This window comes from Sarcophilus harrisii, chromosome 2 (assembly GCF_902635505.1).
Source record: "Sarcophilus harrisii chromosome 2, mSarHar1.11, whole genome shotgun sequence".
NCBI classification, from domain to species: domain Eukaryota; kingdom Metazoa; phylum Chordata; class Mammalia; order Dasyuromorphia; family Dasyuridae; genus Sarcophilus; species Sarcophilus harrisii.
The window spans coordinates 41,075,227-41,100,718 of record NC_045427.1 but is presented as its reverse complement, the minus strand read 5'-3'; the positions used below and the strand labels follow the sequence as shown (position 1 = coordinate 41,100,718).

The window sequence follows — 25,492 nt, the reverse complement described above, 5'->3', positions numbered from 1 at the left end:
ACATGCATTTAAAATGATTCTAGTCTCTCTCTTATGAAGAGTAATCCTGCTATAATTGTGCTGGCATTGCTATATTTTATTCTATATGGATGTGACTATATTCTATACTATTCCATAATTATATTCTGCCTGTGAAGAAGGCTTAAGGCTAGGGACAGAGATTGGCCTATGATCTCACTGATATAGAGACATTCCAAATTCCATAATTTACAGACTTCCAGACTTTCCCACAGTTCTGAGTAGTTGAGGGACTTGGCAGAGAACTCACAAGTTCTCCATCTTGAAATTGTCTTCTGGGCTTCTCAGTCAGTTCTATTCACCACAGCAGAGATTCTTAACCTTCTTGTGTGGTAGAACTCTTTGGCAGCTGAGAATCAGAAGGACCCCTTCACAGACAAAGGTTTTTAGATGTATAAAACAAAATACTAGAGATTTCTAAGGAAATTAATCTTATTTAAATAGTTGTGTATATACACATGTGTGTATGTATATATGTAAATATATGCATATTTACACAGGTTCTTAACCCTAGGTTTTATATACTTTACATAGAGGAAGACTTATCTTTGTAAGTGTAAATCTGGCATCAGATGCTGGATAAATCATTGAACCTTGTTTGCCTCAGTTTACTCATCTGTAAAATGAATTGGAGAAGCAAATGGCAAACCATTTGTCAAGAAAATCCCAAATGGGATCACAGTTGTATGTGATTGAATAACAACACAGTTCAAAGACCCTTGTTTAAGAAATGTACATTAATACTGTGCTATCTCTCATGAAGGAGATTTCAAATGTGAAAAATAAAAGGTCAATCTTATTTCCATGGCTCACCAAAAGGTAATTTATATGTAGCAATCATAGTTTTTGCAAGATATAGCTGGCAGCAATTGGTTCATGTTTCTAAGATAAAGTGTTTTGAGGAAAGCCTTGTATCCCTTCACTGGCTGCCTACCCCATTTCCTTGCATGTAGGAGGCACCCAACAAGAATTTAACTAATTGAACATGGATGGACATGGATGAGTAGAACATGAATACAGCAGTTTCCAAATAAAATTCCTCACAGCTGGTTTTCAGTGAACCTTATGCAAATGAAGAATAAAGTGAAAGGCTACAGTGGGGGAGAAAGAAAGGTTTTGACTTTCTCTATCCAGGGTATTAAACAACTAACCAGCTGGGTGAACCATCCTTTCATGGTGCAGGTGCTGAAACACTCCATTCTTCCCACTCTTTTGTTTCTTTTGGTCCATGATTTTACAGGCATATAAAAACTTTTACAAAGATGCAGATTAGCATTGGTCTTTGTATAGTCTTAAAGACTAAAGGAGGCTGAGAAATTGACTTGCCCAGAGTCACATAACCAATATGACTCTTGTCAAACTCATTCTTTCTGAATTTTATATGAGATTCATTCACTTATTCATGGAAAGAACATTTAGCAAGAGTCAGGACACCCTAGTTTTTATTTTGGATCTGCCACTATTTTATTGCGTGATCTTGAAAAAAATCACTTCTTTGGATTTCAGTTTCCTTTTCTACAAAAAGTGGATCAGGGATAGAATCAAGGTTTTTGTTCAGGCATGGATTGAGCTAGATGATGTGTGAGATCCCTTCCAAACTCTGATACTTCTGTATCCCGCCTAATGGGAGGACCTGCTACATTTGGATTTCCAAAAAGTAATCCTGAGGATTTTCTTATCTATTGTGCCTAGCTCAAGTCTCCACTGAATGTGTTCCATCCCATTTCCTCCACAGTTAAATGCCAGTAATTAATGTCCCAGTTCCTTTCATAGATTGGCTCCTACAAAAAGACATTTATTTCAAAGATATAGAAAAAGCAAATTAAAAACAGTAACCCCCACCTTTCTCCTCAACATCTCATGGGTATATTCTCCTCCACTATGTGATCTCAGTCTCTGGTCTCTTAGTACAGCACCTGAATAACATTCAAAAACAGCACCTCTATGAGATGAGTCCTTGTCTCAGTTGCTCCTGAGCTGGGATTCCAAAGATCATCCCCCCGAAAGTCACTTCTTGCTCTTTAGGATACTGATGATTCACTGGCCATGGAACCCACATCTTGACATCAGGATGCTAAAATGTCCTCCTGACCTTTCAGATTCACAAAGCCAGAGGTTCTGATCTCTTTTACCTATATGGGAAAAGTACAAAAACAAAGACCAAGGACCAAGGTTCATTTCTCAGGGCCATAGGTCTTCAGAAGAGAGAAGAATCCACAGACTCTCTTTACAGCATAGTGTCTCAGCAGATGCTATGAACAAAAAAATCACCAAATATGGACTGAGCAAGAGAGATGGCAATTACAAGTTTTGAATGATCCCACAATCAAAGTGACTCCCATTTACCACATGGTTAGCAGAGCAGAACCAGTTCCAGAATGTCTGTGAAACTCTCTCTAAGATACTTGGCTCACATGCCATCATCTCTCTCCCAGAAGCAGGAAGTTCCATCAATATAGACAAGCAGATGGGTTCTGCAAATGTGCCAGACCCCAGATCCAAGTGGTAAAATTCTAGACTCTGATTCTATGCTCAAAACAACTTTAGTTGTTGATTATTCTTTGTAACTCCATTAGAATAAAAAGTTTTTCAGTAAATTTTCTTTTTTCCTTTTTCCTTTTTGTTCCAGTAATTTTCTTAACACTTTGCCTCTTCCCTAGAAACTCTACAATGAATATCCAAGTACTCTATATCATAGGATCATAGAATTAAACCTTAGGATTAATTGTACCCAACCCCCTATTTTACAGATAAAGAGAATGAGGTTCAGAGAGGGGAAGTAATTTTCCCATGGTCACACAGCTAGTAAATGTCAAAGATAGATATATATCCAGGTCTCCCTAATTACAACCGCCCCTCAGCTGGTGCAAAGATCTAACTTCTGGCATTGCCAAAAAGGAGAGAAAAATTAAATAAAATCTCTCATTTCTTTAACTCTTTGCAAAAGCATATCCTTTCATTTATTGTCATTTTCTTTATATTTTCTAGTCAACAACCCTATGCCAAGAAATATCAAATATCCTGATTTCATCAGCAATGCCCCAGACCACAGAGCAGATTCTACTGGCAATATCCCCATTTGCCAGGCCGCCTCTCCCAATGACAACAATGTTTAACAAGCCTGTGTCTGAAAAACCTGTGTCAAAGGTACCTGCAACCCCAAGAGAAGCACCAGCCGTGTCCATCTCCACAACGGATCCTCAAATATCATTTCAGAATATTTCTGATCAGGTACAAATGGCCAACTAAAGTAAAGAGGCAATAAGGTTCAGTGGAAAGAGGACTAAATTTTAGGTCAAGAGATTGGGGTTCAGTTCTTCACCATCACAACAAATGTTACCCTGGGCAAAGCACACCTCCATCTGAAAAATAGAGATAATAATAATTCATTACTTAGAGATTTATTGTGAGTAAAGTGCTTCATATAGATAAAAGTGCTTTATAAAAGTCAGTTACTATTATTATCTCCTGTGTTATTCTGTGAAACCAAGGAAAAAAAACTCTTCCTATTTTACTAATGTCCTTAGGATGGTAGAGCTGAAGAGTTCTCCGTTCATCTCCAAATAGGACATTACCTTATCCTTTGTTGGGTTTCTGTTACTAAAAATATTCATGAAAATGAATTCTGTAATGTCTTAACCATATTTCAGCCTTTAATATTTCAGGATAAAAAGAACACAGAGATGTTCCAGGATGAAGCAGGCAAGGTAGGGCAGGGCAATTTATATAAAGTTTTAATAGTTTAAAATATAATAAAACAAAGATTTTAAAAAGTAATAAAATGAGAAAAATATGGTATCTCATGAAGTTTTATTATTAAAATATCTATCTTATCTATAAATAACTAAAAAATGTCACATTTCAGTCCTTAAATAGTCAAAGAAAGTAATAACAAGTGAAAATGTATACCTTATTTCTAACTGCAGAAATAGAAATTAAAACACTTTTAAGGTATAACATATACCTATTAGCAAAAATAAATAAAATTGTGAAACAGCACTAGAGGAGTAAATAAATAGGAAATTCTGAAAATCAGTGTCCTTTTTTGGAGAATAATCTTGCAACATATAATAAGGACTATAAAACTGATCAGACTATTTGAAATAGTAATTCCATTTTAGGAATACCAAGAAAATAAACCAAAGGGGCAAAAAAAAAAAAAAAAAAGTGATTGTTTACAAAGATGCTTATGGCTATGCTATTGATGATAGTGAAAAACTGGAAACAATCCTAATGTGCTCCCAGTAAGGGAATGGCTAAACAAACTGATATAGTTATGCAATGAGGTAGTGGACTTTGACAGAGGTATGAGGTGGCTAGGTGATCTAAGAGATAGGGCTCCTACCCTGGAGTCAGGAAGACTCATATTTCTGCATTCAAATTCCCTCCTCAGACACTTACTAGTGTCTGACCGCGGATAAATCATTTAACCCTGTTTGGCTCAGTTTCCTCATCTATAAAATAAGCTGGAAAAGGAAATGGCAAACCACTCCAAGAAAATCCCAGATGGGGTCAGGAAGAGTCAGATATAACTAAAAAATGACCTAACAACAAAATTTTTAATGACAAGGTAGATATTTCTATACAAAGAACATGGGATTCAAATAATTCTACATGAAAAAAAACCAAAACACAAAATTGTTTGTAAGCACTGATTACTGACATCTAAAAGTATATATGTACTTTGGTACAGAAAGGAAGAGAATTTAAATAGCTTGAATTTGGTATTCACTTGGTTATTTTTTATGTATAAGCTAAAATCACATTCTGAAAAAGAAAATCCTCTTCTCCAATTAAAGACCATAGGAAATGGAGTTTGTTGCAATGTCAGATTTCCAATTTAAAGCCAGTCTCTTGAGTTTTGAAGCCAAATCTCATTTTCTCAATGTTTTCCCATAGTCTTCCTGGCTCATTCCTGCTATCATTTGTTATTCAGATCCTTATCCCCTTAACATTAAATTTCAGAAACCTTTTCCTGAGAAAATTAGACAAAGTCTAACAGACTTAAAGAATAATATGTGCTCTCTATAAAAGATTTTATTTCTTTATATTCCCTGTTTTTACTTTTGAAAGTAAAAACCCTTGGCTCTTATTCCCATACTCAAATAAAACTGAGGTCAGTTGTACATTTTTATTGCTTGTTGCTTTTTTTTTTTTTTCACTTCTGTGAGAAAAATGCTTAAAAGTAGTCATCTTCTAAAAAGCTTCTAAGAGTTAATCAGTATTGCAGCGTGCTGCCTCTGGATAGTGTATATGCCATGGAGCACTGCAGTTGCATATGTAGTCCAAAGTGTTTTGTGTTCTGCCTTCTTTAAGCCTGTACATCTGTTACAATTCCAATTATCCCATGTGGGAATAAAGCAGTTGATTTACTTACCAGATGGGACTCTACTGGAACCAAAGGGGCAAAGGATGAGCTCTCCAAAGTCTGTGGTATCCCTTTTGGCCACCAGAAGGTGCATAGCCTGCACAAGCCTAGACTGCTTCCCAACAGCATTGATGTAGGTACAAAATGAGGGGATGAATGGACTAAATCCATGCTGATTCAAATCAGGATAATATGAACTACTGTTCAAAATGTTGGAGTGCGAACTCAATGGCTCTTTTCCTCATCTCACACCTGGGACAACACCCCACCTTATTCAGGAGACACAGCTGCTTAACATACTACTACCTGATCCTTTACTGAATGTAGTGAAAGGGAAAATATTAAATTGGAGCTCCCCAAGCCCACCTCCAACCACCTTCCCAAACTCCTCCTACTTATACTTCCACTTCTTTGGGTATAACTAGAGAAGACCTAAACTGCACTAGTCTAATATGGAAAGGGGAAAGAGAGGAAGCTTATATCTTTGGGACCCCAATCTCAAACCATAGGGGATAAAGAAAATAAGGAAGGAGAATCATGGAACTCTAGGCTTATTAATACCCCCAAATTCATAAAACCCCAAACTTGAATCCTTGAGATCTTTTCTCTTTCTCACGCACCAGTCCTTGTCTCTTGGTCCAGGGTCTGAGTCAGTCTTGACCTTATTCCTCCAGTTCTGATTATAAGCAGATGAGGGACATGGGCTGTAGCTGCTTGTGGCCAACATTGCCCAGCAATATCCATCCTCAAAATCAACTGCCAATCTCTCATATGGTAAGCAAGAAACTTTCATCCAATTGGCACAGCTGCCTGTTCCCCATTTAAATCATGGCAACCAAAAAGTTCTCCTCAATGGCAAATGAAGGAAACCAAAACCCAGATCTATATGTCAGCACGCAGATTTTACCACTTTCTTGTCCTCTGATTCAACTTAATACCCATCATCCATATGTTCCAAGAATGCCTTTGCTGAAGGGAAGAGAATTACATGCTTTCTATTCATCTTTTTCTCTTTCCTTTATTCTTTATCCGGCTATTTCTATTTCCTCTTTTCTATATTCTTTTCCCATCTCTCAATCTGAGGCCCCATTGTAAATAGTAATTTGAAAAAAGTTAAGAATTTATGGTATGGGCCCAAGTTACAGCAGAGAGTGAATGGCATTAACAAGAATATCAACATTCCATAAATTACGAAAATGCAAAACTTTGTTTGCAATGTGGAAGTAGATCATCTCAGCAAGATCCTTTATTCCCAGAGAGAAGAGCACAGTGAATAGAGATCTGGACCTGAAGTCAAGAAGACATGAGCTCAAATCTTATTTTAAACTTATTAGCTGTATAATCTTGTTCAAGTCACTTTGATGTGGGAAAGATTCCTATCTTTGATTCCCATACCCCTCTAGTGAATGTAATTACCCTTTGACTCACAAATCCTGGTCCCTTTGAATTCCAATAGAAGATCTGACCTGTCCCAGCCCTACCCAGATCTGAGCCAACTTTGGGGCTACACCCAAAAGCCCCTCAAGCTAAATCTCCCATTATAAAAGGGCCACACTGGGAACCCCTCTTTGCAGAGATTCCAAACATGCCAGCCATGTAAGGATCCTCTGTCCACTGGACCCTCTGTCCTGTGCCCTTCTTATCTCTACCTTTGCCTGTACTTTAACCTTGTTTACCCAATAATAAACCTCTTTTATCAATCTAGCTCTCGGGCCAATAAATGCCTTTATTGGGGACTTGCGCCACTACTAGACCTCATTTAACTTTGTATCTTTGCTCCGAATCCAAGGGGTTGCAGGGGAGTTCTGTTTGACTCCCTGTACCCAAACCTGCCACTAGACGTCAACTAAACCCTAATTTCATTTAGGCACCCCAAATCTAGACCTCAACAACTTACCTGTTGTTTGTTGCCTAACAGTAAAATGGGATAATAATACTACTTCCCCTCCTCCAAGGTGGTTGTGAGGATCAAATAGGATATTTGTTAAGCACTTAGCACATTGCCTTGTATACAGAAGACCCTTAAATACTTGATCTCATCCACCCTTTTCTCAGCAGATCCTAAGTGAAAAAATGGGAAACTTAACAGATCAATTCATGATTTTCAGTTGGTCCCCAAACTGCAGAGAGCTTGTGAGATCCTACAGCAGCTGACACAGTTTGCTTCCCCATTTTCCAAGACAGTACAGGTAAGAAAATGAATTCAAGGGGTCAAGAGACAGATTAAAGTCAAAAAGGAAAGAAAAGGAGAGAGGAGAATAAGAGAAAGTAAAAGTGAATATTTTAGTCGAAACTTTGCCTCTGTCCCAGAGTGTCACAAAGCGCTCTGAACATAGTAAACACTTTAAAAAGATGATTGGTTTTTGTTATTGTCGCTGTTGCTACGGCATCAAACCATTTCCTAGATTTTATTTAGATTAAATTTGAAGACTAGCCACTACTTCATTTTTAAAGAAAAAAAAATTTTTTTTAATCAATGGAAACCTGCCTTCTCTTCCATTCATCTCCCACTTCCAACTCTGCCCACAAACACATTAAGAACAAGAGAAAAATAAAACGTTACATACATCAAGCAAAATTTCCATTTTGTGTGTCAATCTGTACCAACCCCATCTCATCAGGAGGTGGGGAGCATGTCTCATCGTGATCCCTATGGAATCATGATTTGTCATTGCCCATTATATTTACAGTGATACCTAATTATTTGTCTAATCATTAGTAATTTAGATAATTTTTAATATGGCTATTTATAGCTTATATTTCTTCCTCTGAAAACTATTAATATCCTTTGATTATTTGTGGGACTGGCTTTTATTCTAATAAATCTGAACCAGTTCTCTTGTATGTCTGTCAGATTTCTTTTAGCCTATGAATCCATTTATTCGCCCATTCAGTTCTTTTTAAAATTAAATTTTGTTTTCAGTTAACAGACATTCATTTTCTTCCTCCCTCTTCCTTGTTAAAAAACAAAACAAAAATGCATGTAGCCCACTCATTTTAGTATCTTATAAGACTTCATAGGAGAAAATTGCTGTAAAGAATTTTCCCATTTACCTGCTTATCTTCTAATTTTAGCTGAATTGGTTTTGTTTGTCCAAAAACTTAAATTTTTTATGTGATTGAAATTGTCCATTTTATCTCCTGTGTTTCTGTCTCTTTTTTGGCCATGAACCCTTTCCCCATCTATAAATCTGACAGAAAATTTCTTCTTGCTCCTCCAAAATGCTTATGATGTCACCCTTTCCGAGTAAGTCACGTCTCATCTGGAGCTTATGTTGGCATATGATATGAGATGCTAGTTAATATTTAGTTTCTCCCAGGATACTCACCAGTGTTCCCAAAAGAAAAAAGGAAGGAAGGAAAGAAAGAAGGCAGGCAGGGAAGGAGGGAGGAGAAGAGAAGAAGGAAATTGCTTAGGGCAGTTAGATTAAATGATTTGCCCAGAACCAATGTGGCAGAAATGGAATCTGAACCTAAATCTTCTTATTTTAGGAAGGCCTTTCTATCTATTACACTAGGCCCATTCAAAACAGAGTGAGAAAACAAAGGCAGCATAGTAGGCAGCTAAGTGGTGCAGTGGGTAGAGTGTCAGATCTAGAGTCAGGAAAACCTGAGTTAAAATCCAGCCTCAGACATTAATTAGCAGGGTAGTCCTACCTAGTAGCAATGGACAACTTACCCTCAGGCTGCTCATGTGTAAAATGGGGATAAGAATAGCACCTACCTCCCAAGGTCATTGTGAGGATAAAATATAATTTTTGTAAAGAGCCTGGCAAATAGAAGACGCTATGCAAATGTTAACTTTTATTATTAGTGCTTTGAGCATTCTAGGCACTCAATAAATATTTGTTTATTTGATTTTAAATCAACTCTTCTGCAGGAAGAGTCCCATTAAAAAAAAGAAGAATAGACAGGAGAAAAGAACATGTATCCTATTTCTTTTAGTCTACTTCCTAATCTTGTATGTCTGTCAGATTTCTTTTAGCCTATGAATCCATTTATTCGCCCATTCATTTCTTTTTAAAATTAAATTTTGTTTTCAGTTAACAGACATTCATTTTCTTCCTCCCTCTTCCTTGTTAAAAAACAAAACAAAAATGCATGTAGCCCACTCATTTCTAGGGCTATTCATTTCCTCTGCCAGCTCAATCAGCAGTGATGACGTTCTTTTGATTCCTTTCTTTTTGCTACATCCTCAAAGGCTGACGCAGTGTTTTTGAACAAAATACAATGAGAACTCTTCCCCATTAAAGAAAACAAAAGAGGATTTTTATGTTTCTACCAAATTATAACATTATTTATACCCATTAGAATATCAGATTTTAGTTCTGTGAAATTTGTTTGGAACTTTAAAATATCTTATATACCCAGAGAAAAAACACTGAATACACACAAGCCAATTACAAAGAAAGTTCAGGGATGGTATGTGTTTGTACTTGTTTATTTTTTAATATTTACAGACCAATGCGAGCAGTTCCCTTCCCAACCTGAGTGAGCAGTTGCTGAAGGTCCAGTTTCTGAGTGGAAATCCTTTCAAACTGAAAGCTCCAGCAACCTTCTGCCCCTTTGATTCCTTCAACAGTGAAACAGAAGCTTCTGGAGAGAATGAGGTTGTGATCCCACAGGATTTCCTGAAGGTTGGAGTCGAATCTTTAGCTACTATGCCTAAATGGCGATTCTTTTCAGTCTGTGGAGATCCGGAGGGTTACATGTTCTCCTTGGATTTTAGAACAATTCTACCCTGGGAATCACTGCTATAGAAACTACCCACTGAAATCTTTCAGGGTCCTACATCCCAAACTTTTATTCTTCTTAGCACCCAGGTAATTCTATGCCCAGAAAGTGAGCTGTTTAGAGAACAAATAAACATTTTTTTTTTTAAGAAAAGTAAATATTATGGCAACAATAAGATTATACAATGATCAATTCTGATGGACCTGGCTTTTTCCAACAATGAGATGATTCAGGCCAGTTGCAATGATCTTGTGATGGAGAGAGCCATCTACCCCCAGAGAGGACAGTAGGGACTGAGTGTAGATCACAACATAGCATTTTCACCTGTTTTATTGTTTGATTGCATTTTGTTTTCTTTTTAATTTTTTTTCCTTTTTGATCTGATTTTTCTTGTGCAGTACTATAATTGTAGAAATATGTTTAGAAGAATTGCACCTGTTTAACATATATTGGCATCTAGGGGACATCTAGGGGAAAGGGGAAAATTTTTGGAACACAAGGTTTTGCTAAGGTCAATATTGAAAAATTATCCATGCATATGTTTTGAAAATAAAAAGTTTTAATATGAAAAAGAAAAGTAAAATATTCTCCCTCATGGTGTTTCTAGGGTCAGCCTTGGCTATAGGGCAAAGGGACATGTCCTCAATTATCTCTTTTTTTGGCAATGGTTGATCTATCTTTAGTCGGTGTAAAGTTCTCTTTGATGGAGTCTTATGACGAAAATGTACCTTTCTAGTCATCTTTGCTTGAGACTTGATATTCCTATCACTTCATTCATGCATTGTTAGGGAAAAATACGGAGAAGGATGGGACACAAGACATGTTATTTCCTTTCAAATGTAGATGGAAGACATGTTACAGACATCTTTGCTGGCCCTGGGGAAGATACAAGAAACTCTCCTTCAGGACAGCCAACCTTCAATGATAGTGACCTCCTCTCTTGCCACTGTAATGCTAAAAAGGTAATGGAGAAAGGAGGAAGGGAGAAGCTACTTTTGGAACTCTGGTTTTCAGAAAAAAAAAAATTATTCCATGTATTTTCCTTTTTTTCCCCTAAGGCAAAATATATCAACTTTGTCTTCAAGCTCTTTTACTCTCCATTATCCAGCACCAATACATTTAGGCTTCCCATCAGCCTCTGCTTTAGACAATCTCCTGAGGAAGAACCAAAGTCTAAACATTCAAGTGAGTGTGAAGTTGTTCCTGAAAAGAACTATTTGTTTTGATGACCAAGAGTAAAGTACTACATATACATGACATTATTCTCATGAATATAAGCTGGCCAGAGCAGTGAGTGATGTTAGCCACATGGAAATGTACAGCAACAGAGATAATTAATTATATGCTTCTGGGTTTAAGTGAAGGCCTGTGCTTGGTAAGAAGCAGTCTGGTAACAAGGGATCAATAGTGGGCTAGCCTTAGAGTCCTAAGGGCCTCCAAATCCTGTCTCAAACACAGACTATTCAACCTTGGAGCAAGGCCCTTGACCTCTCAATGCTCACAAGCACAGATTGATAGAAAGAGTTGCCTTATCCTGGAATTCCCAGTATCAGCGAAATCACACATAGGTATCTATTTGTATTCTGTCTTAGTTTGAATGATTTCAACGTGTTTCCTTCTAAAATCTCTATTCAAGAAGACTCATTTTCCTGAGTTCAAATCTGGTCTCAGACACGAACTAGCTGTGTAATCCTGGGTAAATCATTTAATCCTTTTTGCCTCAGTTTCCTCATCTGTAAAAATGAGCTGGAGAAAGAAATGGCCAAATGCTTCAGTATCTTTGCTAAGAAAACCCCAAATGTGGTCAAAGAGAGTTGGACAGGTCTGAAATGACTAAACAATAAACAAAAATCTATTCAGAGCCATAATTAGGTTAAGGTAACTGGGATTATGCCCTAAAATGCTAACATCTAAGGCCATGTTTGTGGTATTGTGGGGTTGATTTTCTCTGATTTCACACTGCTCCAACCCAGGGATACCACCTTCAAGATGCTTTTCAGTTTCACTTTTCTTCCAAGAAAAGTCCATCTTCTACCATCGTACCTCCTCCCTTCCAGATGCTAAGCTTCCCTCCTAAAGTTAGGGAACCAGAAGTCTAGGGCCATTGATTTTCTCAACTGAAGTCATTCTGAATGCATACCTAGTTATAGCTCTGCTCCTTCTAATTTAAATGTTCAAAAGTTGAGAAAATCTGAATGGTTAATATGGTATGTGATCATATTAGTAGACAACACTTATTTCTGTGGTCTCTTAACTCACTTTAATCACATCACTTACCCTTTCCCTAGAGAACAATAGTGTTTGCCACTTAGAAAAAAAGGCAAGTCTCCAGGTGTCAGGTAAAGCATAAAGACAAGATTATGGGAGTCAGAACAGTATGACGCATCTTTTATTAATTTTTATTTTCATTTCTTTCTGTGGGACAATGAAAGAGATATTTGTATTTAATTTCAGAAGATATTACTATAAATCCCCTCAACATTTACTCTAACTCCTGATGTTTGATATCTGTCACTATGTACCCTCAGCTGAGGTTGTAATGATGGTTTTCTCTTTGTCTTTAGGTTACAGGGCTAGCTTTTAATCCCTACGAACATTTTGATAAGCAGAATATTGTTGGAAGTATTGGAAATGTGTTACTCACCTCTGATCATGAATCTCTTCAGATCCAAGACTTGTTAGAAGAAGCAGAGGTACATATTAAGTGTCAGGCCATAACAGAAAAGGATCAAAGACCTTATCCAATGGGGAAGAAAATAGTTTTAACTGAATGGCAATTACTTTGTTTTGTTACTTACATTCTTACTTTGGAGGTTCTAACAAAAATATGAAGTATCTTAGACCTAGAGGAGAAAATCTCAAGACTTAAGTCCATCAGAGATCTAGATCTTAATCCTATATCCTTGCTATGAAAGCCATGTTGGATTCCCCCCCTCCCCCAATTCATGGCTTATGGTATTTATATTAGGACCTAAACAGATCTATTTGGGCAACAATACTACAGCTCTTGTTCTAGAGTGTTTTACTGGATAATGGGGCATTTACTTTTTAGGCCTAAATATATATCTGTCTTATAACATTGATGTCTGATAAATACTGAAGTGGGAAGTGAAAAAAAGATTATTTATTACCTTTATAAACTCAACTAAAAATGACTCCAGGGCATTGATAAACAGCCTAGAATCCTGAGGACAATTTTTTTTTCTTATTCTAGATAATAGTCTGGAGAGATGGCAGCATAGAAACCTATCCCACTACCTTCAACATGAGTACAGACCACTTTGTGATCACTATAAACATCACTTCCCTAAAGGAATCTCTGATAGTCTTGGTAGAGCCTGAAAATCCTCTTTCCATCACACTCTATCTTGGTTTCCAGTATCAACCTAATATTACTCATTTTCAACTAAACATCACCCTCCCAAAGGAACAGCTATGGGAGAAAGGTAAAAATACAATCAATTTTATTATAGTTCAAGAGTTTCAGATTTGGAAGGATTTTCAGAGACCATCTATGAAACTGATTAGTATTTCACTAAATCCATAATTAATTTATGTAGTATTATCATTTTTATTATGTTGGCATGATCTAGACACAAGAGTGATTATTTCTCCAATAATTAAAGTCTCTTTCAAAAGAATATTTTATATTGTACTTAAATAAATCTTATATATATCATGGTAGATGAATACATAAATATTTATGCATTTCTAGTTATTTTAATGGAATTTCTTTTATAATATTTTCTTCCTTTTATAGAAACATTAATGATTTTTATAGATTTTGGTTGCATTTTATTACTATTAATCATCTTACTTAATTTCTTTGCTGATTCATAAATGTTTTCTAAGTTGACCATCATGTCATCTGCATATATGAACAATTTCTCCTTGACCATATTTATATTTTTCATTTTATTCTATCTTATTAGTAGAGCAAGAATTTCTAGAATTATGTCAAATAAATAGTGGGGTGAAGAGAAAGACCTCTTTGCTTCACTCATTTGTACCAAAAAAAAAAAAAAAAAAACCCAAAACTTCTAGTGTTTATTGCAAACAATGTTTAGCTCTTGGATTTACATATATGCTTTTGAGAATATTCAAGAATTATTCCATTTGAGTATGCTTTTTAGGTTTTTAATATAAATGAATGTTTTATCTTATCAAAAGCTTTTTCTGTATCTTTTGAAATAAGTATGTATTTTTGTTAATTTTCTTTTTTTTCTTTTCTGTTTATATCATAGTACCAATTGTTTCCCTAATGTTGTACCATCCATGTATTCTCAATATGAACCAACTCACAGAGTGAATTATTTTCTGAATATATTGATATATTTTCTGAAAACTTATTTACAGCATTAATATGATAATAATTAACATTTACATAGTATATATTCTGTGCCAAATCCTTTACAATTATTCTCTCATTTTGATCCTTACCACAATCCTGAAGGTAGGTGCTGTTATTATTCCTGTTTATTTAGATAAGGAAACTGATATTAACTGAATTGCCTAGGGTCACACAGCTAGCAAATGTCCAAAGCCAGATCTGAATTCAAGTCTTCTTGACTGCAGCACCAGTGCTCTACTGACTATACTCACTGATCTATATTTCTCTTTCCCAGTCTTCTCTCTCCCCAGTTTGCATATGAGGACTGTTATTTGTCTCAGAAACGGAGATTGGCAGCGTGCCTCCTCTCTCCATTTTTTAGGATTTTTTTTTTTTTTTGCTTAATAGTTGTTATTACTTCTTAAATATGTAATAGAATTCATGTATAAATTAACTAATCTAGAGTTTTTAATCTCCTTTTTAGTTCATTTGTTGCTTGCTCAATTTCTTTTTCAGAAATTGGGTTATTTAATGTTTCTATTTCTTATTTTGTTGGTTTGGATTTTATTTATTTATTTATTTATTTTTTTGGTAAATACTCATCAACTTTCACCAGTCCTAGAAGCTAGGAAAATTTGGATACAAATGTTGCTTTTGACATATATTGGCTCTATGACTACAGGTCATATTTTCATTCATTCAATGCTCTAGAAAACTCTCAGAAATTAATGGTTGGGGGACAGTTAAATGGTGCAGTGAATTGAGTATCAGCCCTGAAGTCAGGAGGACCTGAGTTCAAATTTGAAATCAGACACTTAACACTGCCTAGCTATGTGACCCTGGGCAAATCACTTAATTCAAATGCCTCAGGAAAAAAAAAATTTTTTTGTAATTAACAGTTGGAGATATGGTACCAACATGCACTGGTAAAAGGATTTTCTTCACTTGGGATTTTACACCAATGAAATCACAGGTCCAATATCTTTCTTTATCCTGTCCCTTTTGAAGCTCAAATAAGAATGTAGCACCTCATCATTCTGCTCCTCCTATACATACACACTCCCCATCTATTGTATTCCACTGACATTAATTTGTGATGTCCTTCTCCATTAAGTATTACTTTCATTCCATACTCTTCTTTATTTTTTCCCTTTTTAAGATACTGCAGAAAATATTCCCAAGAACATTACCTCTCAAAAGAAGCAGCAAAGTACAATAGGATGTATCCTGTAAAGCAAGTCTGAAAACTGACAGATTCTCTTTGAACCTATAATTCTTTCAAACCTCTCCACGTCTTGTCCCACATTGGATTTTCAATTGCTTTCTCCCCCTAGTGTGAATCAGTACCAAAACGCACAATTCTGTCTTTTGTAGGAGGTGTTCTTCTCAAGTGTCTAGACCCCACCCCATCAAAATTCAATAACAAAACTCTTGCCTCATCTTCCAGCTCTGGGGCCTTGTCTTTCCTTTTTTGCGAATTATACCTATTCCTGTTCCTCCCTCTGTGATTTACCTCTCAGTGTTCTATTTTTGCCAACCACAAGCTGAGGAGCTTGATCCAGAAACAGAGTGGAATGGAATCACACACTGCACTAAGTGCTTTACAAATTTCATCTTAGTTGATGGGGGGAAATTGAAAGTCTCTCATCTACCTCCCTTCTTGAGATCTGAGCAGCCATTACCTGAGCCTACCTGCTCTCCCTGTTTAAGAGCTTTGTTCTATATTATCCCACCATTTAGAATCTTGAGTTATTTTAAGGAATGAAGTTTTTAATCCCCTAAAATACTACTTCTCTTTGCCACCTACTTATCTCTTAACTATTCATACTAGACCTTTATTTTTATTTTAACTTCTTTTGAATGTCTCAGATAATATACGAGCTTCTTTCTTTCTTTTTTTAAAACAGATATCACTGGGAAGCTAGACAGGCTGAGCAGTCTGTCATCCTCTGAATTGGAGGAGGCAAGTCCTACCTCTGGCTAGTTTCCCTAGCAGTTCCCTCCACTTCAATGATTTTTCTCTTTCCAAGTGTGGGATGGAATGATTTTGGCTGTGTCAACCATACTGAACCAGCCTCAAACCAGCCAAACAGAGCAGGCTAGAGACAGGAGAATCAGAAATTAAACAGAAGTTTAATTTCAAAGTGAGGGAAATGGCTTGCAAGCAAAGAGGCAGATTAGACACATGAACAGGGAGCCCACCTCTAGTGGGAGGACCTGCTTTAGTGTAGCTAAAATTTGATTTATATATTTATGGCTAAACAAAGAGTCAGACAGTGTAATGTAATAACACTAGTGAGGCACAACAGCAATAGGAGGCAAGGTTGTCTAGTGAGAAGGCTCCAACATCAGTGCTTGTCCAAGTTTGAGACCATCAGATCATCCAGAAGATGAGCACAGGATTATTATGTCAAGCTCAGGGGGTTCAGCTTGCTTGATAGGCCTTAACTCTAGAAAAGTGTCTCAACAGCTATTTTATTTGTATTCATGCAGACTAGGTATGTCCACATGGGTCTGCCTAGATACAGCTCAAAGGGAGGCAGGAATAGGCAACTTTAGCATATTCTCCCACAGCTCTTTACAAGGGAGATTTTGATTCCCACCAGGAAGGTTGGACCAGAGTCTGGTCTCTCTGCTCTCTTCAGATAAAGGAGATACTAGACTAGAATTACATCTATCTACTCCCCTAAATATTATTAGTCTAGGAGAAATTATATTTAACTTCAAGCTACAGCTCCTGATGACAGTTCCTTAACAGGGAAGGAAGAACCCAAGCTCTTTCTCCAAGGCTTCCCACCAAAAAACAGTTCCACAATGAATACACATAACAAATGGCAAATAAACCTAGTTATCGAAGTCAGTAACAAAATAAAATAAAAGAAAAGAAATCTGAGAAAAATATATATGAAAATATGTCCCAAACAAAACAGATTGAATGACCTTTCTCTCTGGGAGAGATAACTCAGTTTAACCAAGATAATCCCAGCTCCCACACAAAGGGAAATTCCCTGAAATCTAGTGTTTCAAGCACAGGGATGGGGACATGATAGAGATTCTGAGTGAATTGAGTGAGTGAATTATCCACCATGAATTCAGTTTAGGTTTGGAAAATAGACAGTTTGCTTCCTTCTTCCCTTTTCCCTCTATATGGAGATAGTTAAATACATTTTGAGTCATTTATTCTCTTTTAACTCAATTGCTCTACACTTCTACACAATGCTTACACCTTCCTCCCAACATACTGACCTCACAGTGATACTGGCCTCCAGGCTGTTCCACCACTATGACACTCCATCACCTCCCACCATTTTCTCTAACTGTCCCCTATGTCTGGAATACCCTCTGTCTCTCCAACTTCTTACTTCCCTGGCTTCTCAAGTCCCAACTAAAATCCCACTTTCTATGGAAAACCTTCCCAAACCCTTCTTCATTTCCAGTGCCTTCCTTCTGTTAATTATTTCCCATTTATCATGTTAATTATTATCCCATTATACCCATTATATTTATTTATATATATTTATTTATTTTATTATATTACTACATTATATATATTATATTTTATATATTTACTTGCACATTATCTTCCCCCATTAGATTGTAAACTCAATGAGGACATGAGCTGTGAGCACTTGGTATATTACAGGCATTTATCCTTTGTTCCTGTAAGTAGCTGCTGTACTTCCAAAATGGACAGGATAAGGAGATGTGGTCTCAAAACAAGTGCAGAACAGAGAAGAGCAAAAGGAGTCACTAAATGTCAATAGTCCTGCATTTGGAGTTAATGGACTGCATTTGAGTTTCCTTATCTGTAAAATACAGAGATTGAACTAGATGGACCTTAATATGGTTTCAACTGCTAAAAATAGGATTCTGAAGAAACATCTCTAGTCCAATTCATTTGTCTGGCCTTACATGGGACCCAGGATCTTTTATTGGTTCTAACATTAATTTGTTTTGTGCTCCTTATGATTTGTTTCTAAAGAGGTAACCCAACACTGTTCTCTGTTCTAAGATGAGAAGTACTCGTGGGTGCTTTCTCCAGAAAATCTGCGGCATGGAACAGGTACCTACCATATAACAGCTATGGTGAATGAAAGCAAGAAGGAGCCAAAGCAGACATCTTTGGGATTCTCAGTCACCACAGCAACCACCCAGTGTTTTTTCTGGGACCTTCACAACAAGACATGGAAGAGTAATGGCTGCCGAGTAAGAAAGATTTACCTATCTACTCAATGTGGCTGATATCTCATGATGGACAGCACAGCAGAAAGCAAAATTGTGAGACTAGACTGGAGTGCAGAAGGAAGGAAGATTCTGTACACAGCAGAGCTGAGACTAGCATGGAGGGGATTGAGAAGTGGAAGCATGTGGCTACATTCTGTTTTTCTTATTTCCTTTTTAATAGTCACACTTGAGAAATGCTGAATGCAACTGATTATTCTGGATAACACTTAGCATAACCCACATTTCAGCATAAAGAACACAATTTACATGAGGAAATATAGGACCAGTACAGAATAGACTTGGAAAATATATAAATCTCTGTGCTACCGCATGGAAACAGGGATCATTCTAGTTTGACAAATGTGAATTAAATGAGCTAAGATATGTAAAGCACTATCTAAATGGGAGCTACTACTACATTTTAGGTAAAAAAAAATTTCCTACTAAAGTTAGAGAAAGGACTTTAGTGAATAAAAATAAGGAATCAGCTCCCCCTTCTGCATGAACTGAGCCTCTTGTCTCATTGCCTACTAAAAAGAATACTATGTTTTGTAATAATAAAAAGTCTGGTTCCAGAATTAGGGGAGGTCCTCTCTAAATTACAATACAAAAGCAGCAATAAGGCATGGTACAGTGACTTGCTTCTAAACTCTTTTGATGGCATATCCCATCAGTAAAACATTTTGAGCAGGCATCCCTAACACATGTATATTAACTTATTAATAAATCATATATATGCTCTACTGTTCTAATATGTTTTAAATTTATACTATGTATATCACATATTATAAAATCTCTGCATTTTATATATTATAAAATTTATACAATTTATATATTATAAGCTTCACACTAAACTAGTTTAATGTTTAACTAAACATTAAACTAAACTTAATTAAAAATCTAAGAGCAATAGAAAGAGGAAAAGAGGAAGACCTCTTTTCAAATCCTGCCCCTGACATTTCCTTCCTGACTGTCTCTGATCCTGGCCAAGTCATTTAACCTCTATCTGCATCAGGTAGTCAGGCCTGCATCTGGACAGTGAACGCTATGGAGCTAATGCTATGTAGGAAATGAGTTATGTTTTGGCTTGTGGTCATAATTCCTAAGTGATATGGATTCCTCACCTCACAACACAAGACCAGTCTGTCAGAGAGGATTGCACATAAGATACCCAGCTAGAGAAATCCAACTGCTTACAGTTCTAAGGATCCCATTAAAAAGGAACTCCTAAGAGGCAAAGAAAACATTTGGGGGAAGCAAGATCTTGCAGAATTTTGCTTTATGGGGATTATTAAGAATTTAAATGTATATCACTGTCTAAATCATAATGACTGCACTTTTTCTCCTTTGCAGAATACTATACAGATATTAAGTGGATAAATTCTACTTAGATTAGTCGAATTTTACAACTGGAAAGAATATTAAAATTTATCTAGTCCCACCTTGAGTTTCTTTGCCAAACTTCTGGTACCTAAAAGGTGTCACTGGAGAACAAGAAAGAGAACCGATCTAAACGGGTAAAGTGGTCTGAGATAGCAAATTTAATTCACTGTACCATTCAAGAGAAATGAGCCATATCAGACTTAGTAGAGTGTAGCAAGCAGGAAGCTCTGGTTTGACAAAGGCATATTTACTTCAAAATATAGCAAAAACAAATGGGCAAATGTTTTCCCCAGCACCTTGGGGGTATAATTCCCCCCCCCATATCATCTCAGTCTCTAAGATGGAAAAGGGGATTTAAACTTGAACCTTGGCTGAAGTGGGGTCTGAGTCATTAAACACTTAGTATGATAAAATTTGGAATTAAAACTGGGAGATGCCCAAGGAAACATTTAGTCTAAACCTCTCATTTTTCAGAAAAAAAACCTAAAGTCCATCTGGGTTAAGATCATATCAAAATAACAATAACAATGATAATGATAATAATAACTAGTGTTTATGTAATACTTTACAATTTACAAAATGCTTTACAAATGTTATAGGATTTGATCCTGGGAGGTAAGTGCTACTATTATCCCTATTTTACAGATAAGGAAACCGAGGCAAACAAGATCAAGTGACCTACCCAGGGTCACATAGGTAGGAACTCAGGTCTTCCTGTTTCCAGATCCAATGCTCTATCCATTGTGCTTGCTAACGACAAATAGTAAATGGAGAAGTTGAGCATGAATTCTAGTCTTCTGATTCCAAATCCAGTGTTCTTTCCACTGTAGAATCTAATTACTTTATGATTCTGAAACCCTGTAAGCCTCCATTTCCTCATCCTCATCCAATTCCCCATGAATTAATGTAAGGACCAAATGATGTAAGATATGATTGACCAATTAACTCTCTCAAGGCTAAGCCTGTTACATCCACCCCTCAAGGTATATTCTAGGTTTTGTGGGTGTGCTTCTCTACTGCCATTGGCTTCAACCCCTACTGGCTGTTTCCACTATTTTAAGGAGAGAGTGAAGAGAACAGGACCCCCAATTCCATTTAACAACTTAACATTGGGTTAGCTTTTACAAAGAGATAGCACAGTAGAACTTTGGTTTAGCTTTTACAAACAGATAGTACAGTAGATAGAATGCTGGTCTGGAGTCAGGAGGATTCATCTTCCTGAGATCAAATCTGGCTCCAGATACTTATTATGTAACCCTGAGTAAGTAACTTAACCCCAACTGCCTCGCAATCAAGTATTTTAGTGTGCTTTGCAAACTATAACTATTATTTATTATCATCTTCAATAATAATAACCTTTTCTGAGACAAAGATTAAAGTTCTTATTTAACTTGTGAGAAGCACATAGAGTGGTAGGTACAGAGCTATTCTCGAAGGCAAGAAGACCCAGGTTTAAGAACAGCCTCTGACATATATGCCCAGGTAAGTCACTTAACTATAAGTAGCACTTTGGACATTGTAGAGAAACTAATGACCTACACTGGTAGAAGTTCCCTTATCCAATGAAATCATAGGCCCAGTTCCTACCCCTACATAATGTGTGTATTTTCTTGAGGCTGTTCATCCTTTATTCTCAAAGAGATCCAATGTTTTGCATGGTCTCTGAATGGCAAATAAATAAATAAAAAGTTCTAAAACTCATACCAAAAAACTGCTCTTATTTATAACTTCAAGTGATGAGTATATAGATCCCTTGCACTTGACACTTTTCTCCTGCATTTTTGTTCCTCTAGCTCCTTTATAACTAACTCTCCTCCTTTCCTCTGATTGCAGGTAGGGCCCCAGAGCACCATCACCAAGACCCAGTGCCTCTGCAGCCACCTGACCTCTGTTGGCAGCTTCTTTATGGCCTTGCCCAGGACAGTGAACATCCAAGACACAGTCATGCTCTTTCATAGAGTGGTCCACAATCCTGTTGGTGTGGCCTTGCTGGCTAGCCTTTTGGGATTTTATATCATTTTCATTGTATGGGCCTGGAGAAAAGATAGAGAGGACAGGAAGAAGGTGAGGTGCATTCCCGCTTCTCCCCACAAACCCCTACATAAATTATCAAAGACCAGAGTTCAGATCCTGTCTTATCCATTCACTGTCAGCCCTCAGTGTCCTCATCAGTAAAGTGAAAACAATAACAGCTTTATGTCCCAGGATAGTTGTGAGGGTCAAATGAGATGATATCTTTAAAGTGTTTTGCAAGCCTTAAAAATGCTTTTTAAGTGCTAGCTTTGGTTGTTATTATCTTTGAAAGAATGCCTTTGTCAGATCATATAGCATTAGATCTGGAAGGACCTTTAGAGATCATCTAGTTTTTTCCCCTCCTTTACATATATGGAAACTGAGGTTCAGAGAGTTGAAGTGACTACCCAAGGTTACAAGCATAGGCTCAGAATCAAGACTTGAGCCCAGGCCTCCCTCCTCCAAGTCTGGGGCTCTTGGCACTGTATATTATAGAAAGTGAAGAAGAGGAGGAGGACATTTTCCTTCATCCTGTTTTTATGGCTTCAGCTACCCAAGTGATAGGATATAGGCCTTGTTCACTCACACACACACACACACACACACACACACACACACACACACACTTTTTTATAGGGAGTTGTATCTCACCAGGCTTTAGTACAATGGAAACCTAGAAAAAAATTTCTAGAAATTGTAGCAGATATTAAATCTCATTGTGCCTTACTTTAACCCCAGGGGATCTTAACCTGAAATCCACAAACCTAAAGGTTCGTGGATTTGATTTTGACTCATCATTTATTAGCTGTGTGAACTTGAACAAATCACTTTACTTTTAAAGCCTCAGTTTCCTTATCTATAAAATGAGAATGATAATTCTTAGTTTTACCAACCTTACAGGGTTGTTGTGAGGGAAGTAGTGTTTATCTTAAGGTACCATAAATTTATTCCTATTTATTATCTATTTTATTTGTTATTCATTATTATCCCCATTCATATAAAGTTGCATGCAAATAATCATTTACTAGTTTGCTTTAAAAAATCCTTTTCTAATATAATTACTACCTAAATTTATGTTTTATCAATTTTATCTGGTTTTTTCTTTAAAAAAAAATTCTAAACTGAACAAATGACAAATAAGATGGATATTTTCTATCTACTTTTCTTACAATGGGAACCTAATGTATTTCTCATTCCCTAATTAATATAGAAAGTAACCCATTCATTCTTTGTAATCTTGATGAAGAGTCAAGTGACATTATGGGTCTAATTGTACAGCTAAATAGCTTCAGCCTTATTACTGCTATAATGACTTAAATATACTATTTATATATACATATATACACATATATTTATTTTTATTCACTTATATATGTATTATGAATATATGTACATATATGTATGTATACACATATATACAGTGTGTTTTGAAAGTCTTAATTCAAAATTAAGCTTTAACCAACTTTTGGGATAGCCTGTATAAGTATAGGAGTGTGTGTGTGTGTGTGTGTGTGTGTGTGTATGTGTGTGTAGTTGTAGTAGTAGTAGTAGTAGTAGTAGTAGTAGTGTGTGAGATCAACTATAGCTATAGTCAGTCTTCCTAGGACATCTCCTAGGACATCTGTTGTACATAATCCCATACTTCCGCCCTGAATTTTTATATCAATAATTTAATTTTATATCAATTTTATACTGATAATTCCATGACAGCAAATTTTTATGTCTCTTTCTGTTATGGGAGAAAGCATTTTAAAAGAATATTAGGATATTTTTCTGATTTTGGTCACCCTACAGATAAAAGTCACCATCCTGGCAGATAACTCCCCCAGCTCTCAATCTTACTACCTCATTCAGGTCTTTACTGGATATCGTAGAAGGGCAGCTACAACAGCTAAGGTGAGACAAAAACTTTTCATTCTAATATTCTTTTATCTTTTTTAATACATGACTCCTGGACTATTTCAATGACCTTCTTGCTGCTCTGACCATCACAAGTCTCTCCTTCCTCCTATTCATCCTCCCTTCAATCACCAGAATGATGTTCCTGAAATGCTGGGCCACCCATGTCACACACACAACCTTCTCTAGCTCCCTACTCAATAAATTCCCATGGCTTCCTGTCACCTTTATGATCACCTATTCTGTGTTCAAAGCCCTTTGCAATCTGACCCTGCTACCTTTCTGACCCTCTTAACACTTTATATCCCTCACCTCCACCCAGTGACATTAATTTCATTATTCCTCAGCCAAGATGCTAAATCTCCTAATGGAATTTTCTCTGCTTGTACCCCATACTTTGAATGCTCTCATTCCTCATCTCCAACTCTTCACTTTCTTGACTTTTTAAAAATCCCACAGATTTTTCTTTCTTTCCCAATCCCTTTTAATTCTAATGCCTTCCCTCTGTTAATAATGTCCTATTTATCCTGAATATAATTGTTCTGTATATATTTGTTGTCTTCTCTTTTTCCTTTCTAACACATAGTAGGAGCTTAATAAATGCTTATTGACTAATTGGATATTTGACTTGTTAACTTCTGATAGTAGTATGTTTCTTTTCCCTCCCTGTTACCTTCTAATCTCTTTATTTCTCTTATGTATCTAGTTATATACATATTGTCTCATTAGACTGTGAGCTCTTGAGAGTAACAACTGTTTTCCTTTTTTTTGTATTCCTAGCTCTTAGCACCATGTCTGGAATACAGGCATGACTTTAAATCAGTCAATCTATTTGTTTTTAAATCGATCATTGTATGCTAACTGATTGATTTAAAAACAAATCTTAAAAGATCATATGTCCATCCTCTAGACTATCCTTTTCTAGACCTAAAAATCCAAAGGACTGACACTTCATTTGAATCCTCATATAAGTCAAATGAACCTATCTAACAGCCATTCTGATGCTCCATTTCATTCCTTAGGTCCAATCTCCAAATGTCAAGTGTTAGGAACTCTTCTGTTAATCTTTCTTTGTCTGATTCAAGGTTATTCTGATCCTTTACGGGTCAGAGGGGCGCAGTGATCCTCACCACCTAAGTGACCCCCACAAAGTCGTCTTTGAAAAAGGGGCACAAGATGTCTTCCTTCTCACAACCAGATCCCCATTAGGGGAGCTGCACAGCATCCGACTCTGGCATGATAATTCTGGGACCAGCCCATCTTGGTGAGTATTTTATTTTCACTGAGGTTTGTTTTTTCCCCTTTGTATCTCTTAGATAGAGACCAGCGTAGCTTTATAATAAAAATGATGATATTCTTGAGCTAACAATGAGTAAAATGAGCACCTATTTGGGAGGGGAGTCACTAACAATCAAGATAAATTTATTAAGAGCTGACTATTATGCAGAAGGGATCTGCTTTCAGGGCTCCTAAAACCTAAGATTTCCTTAAATTCCACCTCCTAGCACTAAATAAATGCCTGT

At 36.5% G+C, this 25,492-nt stretch overlaps 1 protein-coding gene and 1 long non-coding RNA gene across 2 annotated transcripts in view; one reads left to right on the top strand and one right to left on the bottom strand.

Annotated features, from left to right (window-relative positions):
• Positions 1-1,679: 1,679 nt before the first annotated feature.
• Positions 1,680-5,766, bottom strand: LOC116421289. Its single transcript, XR_004231595.1, has 3 exons — positions 5,396-5,766; positions 3,170-3,380; positions 1,680-2,150 (listed from the first exon to the last, which is right to left on the bottom strand). It is a non-coding gene; the product is annotated as an uncharacterized LOC116421289 (long non-coding RNA).
• Positions 5,767-9,819: 4,053 nt separating this feature from the next.
• PKD1L3 (polycystin 1 like 3, transient receptor potential channel interacting) overlaps positions 9,820-25,492 on the top strand; it is a 38,754-nt gene continuing 23,081 nt past the window's right edge. The window contains exons 1-9 of the mRNA XM_031950028.1: positions 9,820-10,023; positions 10,964-11,082; positions 11,179-11,305; positions 12,685-12,813; positions 13,335-13,566; positions 18,463-18,656; positions 21,891-22,121; positions 23,865-23,966; positions 25,055-25,233. Of these exons, the coding sequence (XP_031805888.1) occupies positions 10,964-11,082; positions 11,179-11,305; positions 12,685-12,813; positions 13,335-13,566; positions 18,463-18,656; positions 21,891-22,121; positions 23,865-23,966; positions 25,055-25,233 (1,313 nt within the window). The 5' untranslated portion in view covers positions 9,820-10,023. The remainder of the gene's footprint in view (positions 10,024-10,963; positions 11,083-11,178; positions 11,306-12,684; positions 12,814-13,334; positions 13,567-18,462; positions 18,657-21,890; positions 22,122-23,864; positions 23,967-25,054; positions 25,234-25,492) is intronic.